This window comes from Lytechinus pictus, chromosome 17 (assembly GCF_037042905.1).
Source record: "Lytechinus pictus isolate F3 Inbred chromosome 17, Lp3.0, whole genome shotgun sequence".
In the NCBI taxonomy this organism is placed as follows: domain Eukaryota; kingdom Metazoa; phylum Echinodermata; class Echinoidea; order Temnopleuroida; family Toxopneustidae; genus Lytechinus; species Lytechinus pictus.
Window position 1 is genome coordinate 11604489 of NC_087261.1, and position 15454 is coordinate 11619942.

General features: G+C 38.8%; 1 protein-coding gene across 1 annotated transcript in view; it reads right to left on the reverse strand.

The window, feature by feature from the left end:
- Positions 1-15454, reverse strand: part of LOC129280734 (multifunctional protein CAD-like) — a 60140-nt gene that overhangs the window by 8229 nt on the left and 36457 nt on the right. Inside the window, exons 22-36 of the mRNA XM_064112463.1 lie at positions 14979-15161; positions 14512-14616; positions 13598-13849; positions 13140-13388; positions 12764-12928; positions 11678-11809; positions 10332-10533; positions 9278-9393; positions 8505-8720; positions 6913-7132; positions 5935-6131; positions 5140-5202; positions 3136-3277; positions 846-1042; positions 136-291 (exon numbers count right to left, since the gene is read on the reverse strand). Coding sequence (XP_063968533.1) covers positions 136-291; positions 846-1042; positions 3136-3277; positions 5140-5202; positions 5935-6131; positions 6913-7132; positions 8505-8720; positions 9278-9393; positions 10332-10533; positions 11678-11809; positions 12764-12928; positions 13140-13388; positions 13598-13849; positions 14512-14616; positions 14979-15161 — 2595 coding nt within the window. The remainder of the gene's footprint in view (positions 1-135; positions 292-845; positions 1043-3135; positions 3278-5139; positions 5203-5934; positions 6132-6912; positions 7133-8504; positions 8721-9277; positions 9394-10331; positions 10534-11677; positions 11810-12763; positions 12929-13139; positions 13389-13597; positions 13850-14511; positions 14617-14978; positions 15162-15454) is intronic.

Below are 15454 nucleotides of genomic sequence, written 5' to 3' on the forward strand. Positions count from 1 at the left end.
CATCGATGTTTTAGCTATCAACCCAGACCGGCTTGGCCAACGAGAAATCCCCCTAACTCCCTGGGTTCCAAGTTCCAGCCCGGCCTGGGTCCAAAATTAGCAAGAATCGTCTGAAAATCTACGAGTAAAACTGACCTGTAGAATGCCTCTATTCTTGACATACTCCTTGACCTTGGCCGGCATCTTGAGACTATCCGGTGAGACGTAGCGGAGATTGACCCGATAGAGGGTCAGTAGTCTGGCCAGGGAATGGACAGTGCGACCGTGCTTCAAGTCACCAACCATTGTGATCTGTGTAGAATGCGGGACAAAAACACAAAGAATGGAGTGCCTTCTGAATCTAATAGTTTGTTTGATAACTTATATGCAGTCTTTTTTCCTTGTGAATCATTAATGATATATGTTATTGGGTAAGAATAATTTGATTAATGATTGAAATGATCATCTACACACTCTCAAATCATCAGAGGTCTGCAAAGATATTCAACCTATTTGCAAGAAATAAGATATGGAATGAAATGTCACACTAACGTGAGTAAATTTCTGTAGCAGAATGACAGAATAAGATACCCACATGAATCTGAAATGAACTTGTAAGAATTTGTTTAGACGGCATTTTCATTGCAGTTTAGAATACTTGTCACAGATGGTTATCTTCATACATGTATAAATTTCAACTTGGACATAGAATTCAATTATTATTTTCAGTGCGCATATACATAAAGATTCTAGTTGAAAAAAAAAAACTATAAGTGCCCATTTTTTAAAGAAAAAAAAATCCATCTTTACTCCTTGTTTTGAAAAACAAAACATTTATGTTGCCAATTTGAGAGTGGTGATCTTACCGTCAACCCATTGACTGTACCGATCTCCTCACGAATTGCGAAGATATCCAGCAGGGCTTGGGTTGGATGCTCCCCGACTCCGTCACCAGCGTTGATGATCGGTTTGCGACAGACCTTAGAGGCTGCTTCTACTGCCCCAGGCTGAGGATGACGAAGGACTATTACATCAGCATAGCTAGCCATCATCTGTACGGTATCTGCAAATGAACATATTAATTTGGAAATTAAAAAAAAGTTTTATTTTGATACATGATATATCTGTGAATCATACAAATTCCTGTTGAGGGTATCTTGAAAAGACTAGAAAGATGTTTGATATAACAATCAGACATTTGTGCTTTTCAGCCAATCAGCCAATCAATTGTCAGGTGACAAGTGTTCACGAAATGCTCTGCTGGACATTGTGAGAGAGTACATCCTATTATATCTATTATGAAAAACGTCTGCACAAGCGCAATTGATGGGTTCAAGGCATCTCATGTGATGAAATACATCTCCCACAAGCTTCTTACAGGTGAGGGAATTTGACGTGCATAGTCACACTACGATCCATAAAATGGTCGCATCTGACATTATGATTTATAAATACAGCCGTTAACACAAACTATTTGTGGTGTATGACATTACACAAATATGCAAGATGTGTATGCTGCAACATGCCACAATCATTTTGCATGCATCTATTGGTTTCAAGTGATACCACTTTTTTCGATGCAGAATTTATTGTAATGAATTGATTGGGTTTTATCAGCATTACCAACACAATGTGTCATATAAGTGTCTTAAAATTTATCTGTAAAGTTATATCAAATGGTAGGATTTGTTTTCAATAATGTTAGTTATAAGAGCTATGGATTGAATTAAGAAGTACATGTAAATGGAGTAAAAAAACAAATGTTGACTACTTCACCAGAAGGGTGTTTCATAAAGATTTAAGTATGACTTAGAGTCACACTTAAAATGTCTAGTTGTGTGCGGTATAAAAGGCATGACTGCATTGCAGTCAGTCGGCAAGCCCTCAAAAAGTAGCTTCTTTTATCCAAGTGATATTCATGACTATAGTGTTTTTGCATTGTTAATGAGCTTGGTGTGGACCAAAACACCTCTTTTTATTTGGCTATTGCTGCTCTAAATATTGACCAAATTTCACGTTTTTGGTATCTTTATAAAGAAAAATAATTCTTTCAGGTCATGTATTTGGATTTTAAAAAGTTGTTGTAATATAGGGGAAACTTTTGATCTAAAACCATGAAATAAAATAATCATTTTCATGCAACAAAAGTTTTGTTTTCACACTTGATTTCTGTTTGAGCCCAAATGATTTTTAGATTATGATAAAGTTGAAGATCTAAGCTTTAATATGATATAATTTTCATAAAAAGATGTATTTTAGAAGGGTCAGCAGCCAGCTTTTCATAGACAAAGTACATTTAGTAGCTTAAAAAGAAGAATACTGCGCTCTGATTGGTCATAGAGATCACACACCCACGCAAATTCCAATGTTCCCCACACTGGGCCTCTGCAAGGTCACACTCACCATGTGGTAATCTCTTCAAATTACCCGCGCCTGTTGTTTTGAAAACATTATTCAGCCAATCAGAACTCTAGATTATATGCTACTCAGAAATTTCTGAAATCTTGTCTTGCATCTTGATTGAAAAAGCTGGCTGCTTACCCATCTAAAAGGTGCCACACATCAAGAGTGACATTGTAAGAAAGTATAGAGTTTGAGCTTTCTGATGATATGAATGTTTGTGCCCAAAACACACAATTTGCACAATTTTCAAGAGAAAACAGAGAAAGAAAATTCTGTTTGAGGCATCTTTTCAGGCTTGAAATTCACTTATTTTTCAAAATATTTTATTCAAAAGAAATAACCAATATAAAAGAGCAACGTTTACTCTTTCCTATGGTACAAAAATAATCAATTTTACTAAAGGAGAAAATGGTTAAATTTTTTGAGAAAAAAAGTCTCACAATTCACAAGATTTTGTAGGGACATGAATTCAGCCAAGAGAGAACTTGGATAAACCTTGATCATTTGCTCATTAACATAGGGACTTGCAGACTAACTGATTGGTCAGATTATGCCAAGAGGACGCGCACTACTGCGTATTGATCAATAAGATTGCGCATGGCATATCATGTACGCGTCAACATTTAAGTGCAACTCTAAGTCATACTGTCTTAAATCTTTTTGAAACACTCCCAGGAGTGGAATAGCTCGTAAGTGGGGTTTTTGGTATAAGCTAATGCTAAACGAGGCTCATACTCAATGTACCCAACATACCTGACAGCGTCTCTCCTTTGGAATGAGATGAGGTGCTCTCATTAAACTTGATGACACTGCCTCCAAGACGCTGGGTTCCGGCCTGGAATGATGATGAAGTCCTTGTGCTTCCCTCGTAGAACATCAGGCTCACAACCTTACCCTGTTTAAATGGAGTTTTGTCAACAATAATAATAATAATATGCAACATTTATATAGCACTTAGTACAAATGTTTCTAAGCACTGCATACTATTGCCCTGGCTTTAGTACGGCTATCCTGATCGGACGCTCGAGAATTCAAGGAATTCCTTCCTATCGGGTACCAATTTACTACACCTGGGTGGAGAGTGGCAAATGTAGATAAACGCCTTGCCAATGGACGCTAGTGCTGTTATGGGATTAGAATCCCAGACCTTGTGGTTCAAAGTCAGGAGACTTGTCCACTGAGCCACAACACCTCTACATTAGAAAATTGTAGAATACTATGTTACTTAAATCATATTTGTTTGTTGGATATGGAAATAAAAGAAATGAAAATGAAGTGAAAATCATGGCCAATTCCATAAAATAGTCAACTTTTTTTTATTATCTGGGGATCGTTTCATGACAGGACTTGTCGGATGTATCATCAGACAAGTCCCATTTTATCCGACAATTACTATGTTATCAGTGCCTCTCAGCCAATCAAATTCAAGGAAAGTTGTCAGTTCTGACAACTCGTCAGATGAAATTTTTGAAGAAATGCTCTCCCTGAACCCCAGTTGTCTCCATTCTTATGTCAATTCATGAAATGGTCAAGCCATTATTAGAGCATTACAACTTGACGATACTAATGGGGAGTTGCAAGAAACTTGCGATCGATTGCAATTCTATTTTTGGTCCCTAAATCAATCATAACTCTTGAAATTAATGATAAATTTGTGATTGATTTCTGAACTGCTTCTTGAAACAAGGAGTGTAATCTGATTTTCTACAGCGAAGATTGGTCTATCAATTGTAAAATTGCAACAGAAAATTTGTGTTTGATTGCAAATATTTTCTTGCAACACCCCCTATGAGCTCCAAAACAGAAGAAATCAGTTCAGAAAGGTCCCTCAAATAGGGGTCTGGCACATCTATTTTATGGAATTGCTTATAATGAGGCTGGTTAAAATTGAGGTGTTTTCAGTTTCGTGTTAAAAGCCAGTGATACAGCACCGAGTTGGAAATAGGTTGGTTAATAGTGGGTTGTTTCATATTTGGTGTAAAACAAGCTGGTGTTGATGCTTGGGTAATACTACCAACATAACCTGTAGTGTATAAGGAGGTTGGCTAACGGCTAGTTGTTCAATTTCAGTGTTAAAAACTGGTGTTGGTACTGGGGCAATAATAGCAGCACAACAACACCCGAGTTCAAAACGAGGATTGATGTCTCTCAATGCCAAGCTTTCAATAATATGAGTGGGATAAGTTTTAATCTAAGATTTGTTGTGGGGCTAAAATCAGCCACTTGGTTCGGTTTCTCAATACTACCACAACAGCAGCAACACAAGTACTAGCAAGAACACCAACACCTACACCCACATTAACACCAACATCAGACTTCACACAAAGCGCAAAAGCAACAACACAAGTACAAGCAAGAACACCAAATACCTAAACCCACATTAACACCAACACCAGACTTTACACCAAGAGCAATAGCAGCAACACAAGTACTAGCAAGAACGCCAACACCTACACCCAAATTAACACCAACAACATCAGACTTTACACCAATAGCAACAACAGCAACACAAGTACTAACAACAACACCAACACTGTCCTACATCTACATCCACATGAACACGAACACCAAGACCCCTAGCACCAATAATAACACTCTATGGAATCACCCACTACAGTACATGGTTTTTGCATCATCACTTTAGAAGAGCACCAAGAGGGTTTTTACAATGAAACCACCTAAGTAAATCACCAAGAGAGAAATTGAGACCGAAATACAAAGTTATAACTTTTTTTAGTCATTTTTCCTCCAGCTTACCTTAAGAATTGAATAATCCAAGTTCTTCCTCATGTTGTGAGTGATGTTGAACAGGTTGTGAAGCTGTCATATAAAAAAAAGACAAAAAAGAAGAGTAATCAAACTAAACAATTACATCATGATAGTCTAAAACTTGAGACATCATCAAGCCTTAATGGCACTCCCCAAACATTGTCTAATTTTACTTTAAGGAAAATGATGGATAGGAAATTATAAAATCTAATTCTAAATCCTGGGAGGAGGAAGAAGTGGAAAAGGAAGAGGGAAAAGAGGAGGGAGAGGAGGAAGAGAAAGTGGAGAAGAGGAGGAAGTGGGGATGAAGAAGGGAGAGAAAGAATAATCACCTTACAGGAGTAGGAAAAGGAATATTACTATCATTGTTGTTCGTTGTTATTTATTATATTAGCAGTAGAAGTCTAAACATACCACACATTTTTTTTCTCTTAATCCATCCACCACCAGGGGGTGTACAACGTAAAGTGATACCCTTGAAATTTATGATTGATGATTTGATCGTAACTTTTCATACAGAATTTACCATAGAGTTACAGTTACACTTTTTTTAAAATTGTTCTTTGGACCTGATGTTGCCATCATAAAATGATGAAAAGTGGACCATGACTGCCACGTAATAAATCATGATTAATTAAAAGTACAAGGTTTTACATCAGGCAAATTCAAACTTAATTGAACAATTGATTATATTTTCAATGTAACAGTGTCCTGAACTTAGTGACCCTTGCATTAAAACAATCTAATGACAATGGAGGAGTCAACGCTTCATGAGAAACCTACCTGTTCTTTGGTCATCTGAGCTGCACTCAGGATGTGTTTACCCGTCAACGAGGATCCACCGGTAGACACCACCGGTACAGGGGTAAGAGGGGGTCCATCCCCAAGACCAAAGGGGGACATCATACCCTGCTGTGGTGATGCGAAGGCCGTCCTGGTCGGCTGAGGGGGGTTGATTGGGGGCGACATCAAGTTGGTTTCTGAAATGAGTAGGGAGATTGAAGTTAATTCTTAAGAGTACAAGAATGATTTTCATTTTGGAACATTAAATCATATAAGGATGTGGATAAATCTAGGATGCTCAACTGTTTACATTTGATATAACCTTTGATAGAACTAGGGTTTTGGATGTTGGTGACCCGGATTCAATTTGGATTTGGTGCGCTTCATGGATCACACAGGAAATATAATTGGACGATCTAACAAAAATGATGAGAAACCATGGGCTGATTTCATAAAGACTAACAATTTGGTGGATTCACAATAAGGTGAGCCAACTATCGGTTGCAGTGGACAGGCCCAAAACTCACAATGCCTCATGGAAAAAACGGCGTCATTGAAATTAATAACTGTTGCGCATGCTGCATGCATGCGATTATGCTGCATTGGCCGGCGCAGCTCAACCTACTTGCATATGCTGTTGACCAAGATCCACGAGGTGGGCGAGAGATTGGCCCCATATTTCTTTTTCGGTGAATGCGCGCCTCTCACTGTAGTGGATGGTAAACACACACACACACACAGTCACTGTGCGCTCCCTGCTATGTCAACCACAAAGTTAGAAATTGGCCTGTTCGCTGCAACCGATACGTGGCGCACCGTATTGTGAATCCAGCGAATCATGCCATTATGGTAACTACCAATGAAACCTTGGCTGTTTGATTTTGATTGCTTTACCATGGGACATTTATGCTCTCATTCTGGATGTAAATAAAATCCATAACAGGCCAATCAATCAAGAAAACTTCAACGAATTCTTACCACTCGGTTCTGACAGTCGATGAACCCTGGCAGGTAGCTGGAAGCGTGTCTCACCCTCTCTGGGCAGCCTGTGGGGCGAGGAGGGGCGTGAAGTGGGACGAGAGGATGGCTGTCCCAGTATCTGTGGGGCAGGTGCCACCTGCACAGAGAGGGGCGCGGGGGTGGGTACACCCTCCGGCATGGTGCGGACGTCCTTCCCGAATCCTGGTGATACAACCACCTGTTGAAAGAACGAGATTGGTTTAATACTTTTTCATTTCACCAAACATCAGACCTGGGCCCCGTCTTACAAAGAGTTACGATTGATCCAATCGATCTCAACTGTATGGAAATCCATCAAAACCATCATTTTTTCTACAGAAAATTTGCAAATTTCTCCTTAGTAAACAAAGAGAATCACACTGAATCTTCAAGAGAACAATGAATGTATGAATATAACATATCTAGAAAACATTTTGAACAAATTTGCATTTTAGATGTTGACGTTGCTGGCCATCCATAGTTGCGATTGGGCCCCGTCTTACAGAGTCTCGCGATTGATCCAATCAACCACAACTATGGAAAGCCAGCAACCTCAACATCTATTATGCATGTTTGTTCAAAATATTGTCTAACTATGACGCATATTCATACATTCATTGTTTTCAAAGGACCTTGTGCAAATTTTTGGAGAAAAAAAATTATGATATCGATGGATTTCCATTCAGTTGAGTTTCATCAGATCAAATGTAACTCTTTGTAAGACGGGCCCAATGGCACTCATTTCAAAACTTGATGGATTCCTGACTGTGTTCTAAATTTAAACCTAGATTTATCTGATAAAGAACATATTAAACACCTTGGTTCTATAAGACTGACCATCGGTTTTGATGATGACTAAGACGATCCATGTGTGTGGGGTTCAAGACAAGTTTGATTAGGTTCTCTAGGCACGACTCCACAGGCCAATTATACAGGAGCTACAGAAGGTCCAGTCAATGCATGCATACAATAAACACCTTGCTTCTAATAGTTTCAAAATAATGACTTCTGTGACCTGGGGCCCGTTGCAGAAAGAGTTGCAATCAATCGCAACTCCAAAAATCATGCGCAACTTGATTTTCAACCAATCAACAGCGCGCATTTTTGACTTGCGATTGATTTTTTGACTTGCGTTTAAACGCAACTCTTTCTGCAACGGGCCCCAGGGCCTGAGAGTGTGACCTGGGCCTGAGAGCCATTAATTAAATAAGTCTAGTGTTGGTAGTATTCCTACACTTAATATCATATAATAATTCAGGAATAAACGGAATAATCCATAAATGCTGAGCTATTACAACTATTCTTAATGTTTTTGTACAATTCTTTGTATATATGGGCAATTTCATAAAATATGTACATCTGATCCCTTATACATGTATTTGGGACCATCGTGAAATTATTGGTCTGTTTTAGAGTTCTGTTGAAACCTTGTAATGCTCTCAAATGACCATGGTTTCAGCAGTTCATGAAGAGAAGAATGCAGAAAATGAGGAATGGACATAAAAAAAAGATTTATTTTATGAACTTGCCTATATTCTCATTTATGGAAATAAAATGGAAATATTCCTTACCTGTCCATCCACATAGGCCAGCTCTCCCCGCAGCACGACCCTACGCACCGCCCCTTTGACCTTTCGACCCGCAAACGGGGTCCACTTGCTCTTGGTGTGGGCCATGGCAGTGGGTATGGTCCAGACCTGGTCCAGGTCTACCTCGATGTAGGTGTCCTTCTGCTCCGGCAAGCTGAAGATCCTCCGGGGGTTGGTATGGAGACGTAGGATTATATCCTGTAAAGGGTCAAGATTGCCTTAGACTACACCATCAAAGACTTTAGGAAGACCTTACAGGTTCCATTACAACTTCATTATAAGCAGTTTGTCACAAAACAAAGTGGAGACACCGTTTGATATTTACATTCATCAAGAATTGATCATAATTACAGGATCGGGAAAGATTTTGATACAACACGCCATCAATGAAATATGATTCTGGGCCATAATAAACTCTATGGACTGCCTCTGAAATATCCCTGATAATATGATACTGCACTTAATTACATATTGGTAGTAGAGTACACAAATAACCTCACAGATCAGAAATTTAATCAAGGCTTGTACAATTTTTTTCATATCAACTGATATCACTTGTAAATTAATGATAGATCCAGGATTTTGAGGGAGCACAAAGAGCAATTAAAGTAGAGGGCGCCGATGACAATGTTCTTACATTAAGCTAAATCAATATGAATGCTCAATGGGTGATTCTCAAAATATAGTGGGGGCATGCATCCCTTCGGCCCCTGCCTGAATCCATCACTGTATAAATGAGAGGATTAGTTGCCTACCTCAATAGTTAGCCTGCCATCATTGACAGCCGTGAGCAAGAGCGGGAGCATGGTCTCAAGACCGGGGAAGCCTGGGGGCGGGTTCTCGCCGTTCTTCTCTTCAACTGTATGCGGGGCTGCAGAAAAAAATATATAAAAACAAATAAATTGGGGCACATCAGAAATCACTGATGGCATAAAACATAAGGGCACCATTTGAAGTAATCCGCTATGATTTTTTTGTCTTTTATTCAACTCTTATTTTAATTATGAGGTTTGATCTTTTTAGAAAATTCTTGGCTTTGATCGGCTGAGAAATATTCTGACCTGGTCTGTTACTATAGTAACTGTCACAAAATGAGAACTTGCCAGACCTGAACATCTGCATGAAATCATATCCATAATTACATGTGCGTATTTCTAAATTCTTAAAAGTGCAAATGGTTGGTTCCATGAATGTACATCTGATATATTATATGTGAAACAAACAGGAAATCACAGCATCATAGAGTACATTTATATATGAGCGTAGTAATATTCCAGTAATTGTTCAATTATTGTTTTTTTCCTAATAATACTGTAATTGATGAAGAGAGAGAGAGAGAGAGGGAAACATTTGTCCATATTCTGAAATTAGGTTTAATTTAAGCGCTGGTCTTAACTTGTGGTTTAACTATGGATAGCCAATTGTGACATAAATCTTTAACAGTAGAGGTTCATAGAATTAGACCATGGTCTTAGTTAACCCTAAATAGACTGGGCTATTTTGACACCTTAGAGGGGGGAGGGGCTGATTCAGCCCCCCCTTACGATCTCGGCCATCGATCGCGCAATCGCGACGAAAATTGGCACACACGTTACCCATGGCATAATCTACAAAACTATAAGGTCAAATTCTGCGAAAAATCTCATTGCTAATTAATTATGCTAATTTATGCGTAAAATCAAAAGTTTGCTCTAATTAACTAAAAAATTACAACATCACATTTATTTTCTTATGTATCTTATTTATATTCTTATTTTCTTATGGTTAAGCCCGACTTCAGAATACGTGCTATTAGCTCTTAAGACTTACCGTGGTCAGTAGCGAAGCAATCAATGATGTCCATATTATCCCATAATGCCTGTTGGTCATCGGCAGTGACCAGACAGGGCTTGACCTGACCTCTCTCATGACCTATGACATCAAGGTCATCCTCGGTCAAGAAGAGATGATGCGGAGTAACCTCACAGGTGACCTGCATACCGGATTCCTTGGCCATTCTAACCACCTCGATCTATATATCCAACCCCAAAAGAATATACCAAAATATGACAATTAAAAAAAAATAAAGAAAAGGGGAAAATCACTTTGCTATCAAATGATCAGCATAAGGGTGGCATGTACATGAAATGATTGAATCATAATTTGTATAAAATCCTTGAAAACATGAATATTTATTTCTCAAAAGTTCAAGATCTCCCTAAATACTATACTTGAAATGTTTAAATACATACCTTGCAACAACGACACAAATTCATTTCAATCAACAGGTACAAAATATGATAAATTCTATAATATCTTATAAAATCAAACAAAGAAATCAAACAGTCTGTACTGAAATTAAAAAAAAATATGTAAATTGCATTTCATTTACCAAAATTTGAAAAATATTTATTACTTTTCATGTTCACTGGAATTTGACAAGACTGGTTCCTCTTAATTTTGTTTCTATTCTCACAAACCTCTATCCAATTTTGTTCAACCTGCATGAACAGGGATTCTAATATGAAAATTGAAACTTGCAGGGATGATTCTGGGGCAGGTTTCACAAAGACTTGCATCTATTGTAACTTTGTCATAATTGTCACTACCATGATTGTGATTGGCTACGAACCATGTTACCACGGTAATTACCATAATGACAAAGTTACAATAGTTGCAACTATTTGGCCCGAATTCTCAAAGGTGGTTTTTAAACCATCGGTTGAACCCATGGTTTATGCAGATTTCCTGTATAAATTACTCTTATTTACCACGTATATTAAAAAAGTGTCCAATGCGGATGTGCGTTTTTGTCAGTGCGCAAAATTGAGACCTGTTGCCATGGTTAAGTACGTTATATTAATCACGAGTCCTGTTTTAACAGTAGGCTCATGAATAAAATAGTGTACTTAACCATGGCAACAGGCGTCAATTTGCCGCAATGTGAAAAAAGCGTGCATCCGCATTGGATATTTTTTAATATAAGTGGTAAATAATAAGCGTTATTTATACAGGAAATCTGTATAAACCATAGGTTCAACCGATGGTTTTTAAAACCATCTTTGTGAATTCAGGCCATTATGAGATGGCCCCCTAGAATGGGATTTCAATTCAACAAAACAAAGATATGCAAACAATGTTACTGATTTAAACAATGACACATTATGTGAACTGACCTCATCTCTCCTAGCAACATGAGCGATGTGAATGGGTCTATTTAGAGATTGAGCAATGAAGAGGATGGCCGCAGTGGTTCGTCCCTCGGCGTGGGCTACCAACGGCAGGTGACGGGGCCAGGTTTGTAGATGCTGTAAACATGAATATAATTGTAAAAATGAAATCATTATAATAATACTCGACATTTATACAGTGCATGATGATCGGTAAAGACTCTCTATGTGCTTAATAAATATCAAATCACTAAATTAAACAAATTATACATTAGACCTAAATTATGTCATACAAATTAGAGCAAATTGCATCAATATATAGAAATTTGAAAATTAATAACATTTAAAACTACATTTTATATCCAACATTATATGCATAATTTTGAAAGTAAATAGGTCTTGAGAACAGATTTAAATGTGAAAAAGAATGATAGTTCTAAAATTTAAAGGTAGGGAATTCCAGAGTACAGGGGCTGATAACGAAAGGGCTCTATGACCATCATAAACACACAAGTTGCAACAAGAAAAAGTAAAAAAAAAAATGAATATTGCTTTAGTAGGTTTTGAGGGCTTTTTTTTTTTTAATACATAAATTGACTTCTATTTTCACATTATTCTTCAAAGACCATCTAGTAGGTATAATAGTTGGTCAAGATCTTCCAGCTGTTGGTCAACCTTGAGCCCTTGACCTAAACAATCCATGCGTGAGAAGGAAGAATATAGTGAATATAACCCATAAAGTGATTGCGCATCAGAACTTTAGCTGGAAGAAGAATTCTTTCTGAATAAAGTTGGGTTCAGTAAACATATATATATATATTTTCTCTGTTATACATCCTATAGAAGTATTGAAAAGTTCTTGTCATCACATAACATTCCTAGGACGAGTGCTGTGGCCGGGTGGTCTAAAAACATGTCTGACTAGACACTTGAAAGCCAGGGCTTTGATCCCCAGCCATGGCACCTATGCCCTGTGAGCAGTGTATTTTATCAACTGTGCTCTTTAACCTACATTCAAATAAATGGAAATGCTAAATGCATTCTTGGAAACTATGTGTGTACTTGCTTTAAAAAAAGAAGAAAAAAAAATACCTCGATCCAAGTTGTTACATTGTCCAATCTAAGTGAAGTGAACGTCTTATTAAGGTACATCTTCATCCCCATGGCGGCGTTACCGATGATCGGAACCTCGTTGAAATTATCTGGTCCCGCTCCGACATAGATGGCGTAATCACAACGCGCTCCAAGTTGAGCAAGCTGAGAATATTCAATTTTTAAAAAATTGTCAGAGAATTTGTCGGAATCTTTAAACAAATGCCACCACCATTTTCACTAGATTTGAAGTTATAAACACAAATGGGCAAACGTCAACTCATTAGTAGTAAGAAAATCATTGGTAAGAAAAGGCTAACTTGTGTATTACGGAAGAGAAATTTCTCACAGGCTAACGTCTCTCTCATCCACTTACCTTCTTGACAAGCTGGAAGGATGTCTGATCCGTGATCGCTGGTGACGTGTTAGGCATGGCACCGACCAGCGTGATTCCTCCCGCCAGAGCCGCTGCCGTTCCAGAGGCAAAGTCTTCCTTGTGCGTTGCCCCAGGTTCGCGGAGGTGGACATGGACGTCAATGAGGCCAGGAAGACGGATGGTTCGGTTGGACGTGAGACAGTCGATGTGAGTCTTGACCCGTGGGGCCCCTCCAATGCGACGCAAAGCCTGAAAGTAATTGTGCGAAGATTTCGTGATATTTTTTAATTAATCTTTCACAAAGGCATTCAACACTAATATATCAATGTTTTGCAATTGGTTAAACATCCAAATATTGTTTAAAAAGGCCTAAAAGAAAACACCCCATTAGCTGTCTTTTATCAAATCTGTGGGACCTTACTTGTATATATGAAAGTTATAGTGCTTATATTACTCGCCTCAATGAACATCTTGGCTTTCTTGATGTCGGTAATAAGCGGGATCTCTTTGTCAATGGCCATGCGTCGTGTCCGGTAACCCCTCGTGACGAAGGAAGAGGCTCTACGCGCTCCGCTGTTCCTCATCGGCAGGTTAATGACCATGTCAAAGTGCTTCTCGGAGAGACAGTCCAGCATGCTGAGTGGGGCGTCGCCGTTGGCTTTCTTCTGCTCGGGAGTCTCCTCTTCAAATGGCCATTCAACAGCTTTGATCTAGAAGAAGGGGAACGGAAAGAAATTTAATTTCCTTTTTTTTTGCATCAAATTTACTACTGAATTAAAAAAATTCAATCATGAAGCCTCTTATTGGGTCATTAGAATTTTGAATTTAAATTTTTCCTTAAATTAGGAATGCAACACTCCTGCACTGGTTTTGAGAGTCATCTTGACTAAAGCTTCTGATAACCACTATCATCACTGCCATTACTCGACAAATACCATCTCCTTGTACCCTCCATAACAACAGTTCTGCCTAAATGTGTGATCATCACCAACATCACTGCAATAACCACCATCACCATGGCCACATCCGTCATCACCATTACTACAACACCGTCATTACCACCTACATGACCATCTCAAACATCTTATGAATTTTACTATTATCATAACCACTGCCTGCCCCCCTCCCAACGGAGCTACAATCATAACCACTATCATCATCCCCATCATCATCATCACTGCCCCCACCAGTCATCACCATCGCCAGAATCATCAATACCATATTCAGCACCCCCATTATTATCACCACCACCCCCACCGTTACTATCACCATGATCACTACCATCACTCTCATCTTCACTACCATCATCACCATGGTCGACATCAATGTAACCATCCCCTCCTCTCAGTTCACCATGATAAGCACATCTTACCTTGATACCATGTTCATTGTAGAAGTCTGCCGTACCCACGCTGGCATAAAGGTTGTAGTTCATCGCGGCTAGGGTTCTCACGGCAGGAAGAAGTTCCATTTTCCCCTGAAAACACAAAATGAATTTCAGTAACTCAAGCAAGAATATCTTGCACATACTCAATACAAGCTTTGCTCCCATTTTTTATCCCTCTTTTTTCTGCGTTAGGAATTAAGAGATGACTCAGTCACCTTATTCACAAAATTGTGAATATATTCTAACTCCTGATAGACACTGATATGTAGTCATAAAACTCACAAATTGAAGCACATATATATATGAATAATGGGAGCATGTCAGCAAAGGCCAGATGAGAGGAGAACTGTGGCAACTGGGAAGACAAGCGAAAGACAATACCAAAGGTGTAGAGTCAAACACAGAGCTTTATAGAAGAATATCCCCAATCTCACACCTCTACTCTAACTTACCTTGTAGCTACCGATAGAGAGAAGGATATTGTTCTTTGGGATCCTGAAGCCAGTGCTCAGCATTGCCTTCATGTAAGCTTCAAAGCGGTCTTCACCAAAGCATGCAACCTCACCGGTACTGGCCATCTCCACACCTAGAAGCATGTCAGCACCGGCCAGACGGGAGAAGGAGAACTGTGGCACCTGGGAAGTCAAGCGAATGATGATACAAATAGTTAGGAGTCAAACACACAATTTTTTCCACAATGAAAGTAATTGTGTACGGCAGAACATATGAGACTATAGAAACATAGCAATGTCATTCTCCTTGCAAGGTGAAGGGGGTGAATGAAGAAGACATGGAAAAAGCAAATAGTGGAGGAGAGTACAAGGATTGGGTTGAGGAAGGATGCACCCAATGGAGAAAAGTGGAGGAAGGGGGTGGGGGCGATTACTACTCCTTTAGTCAACTCCATAGTTGGGGTCTAAACCAAATT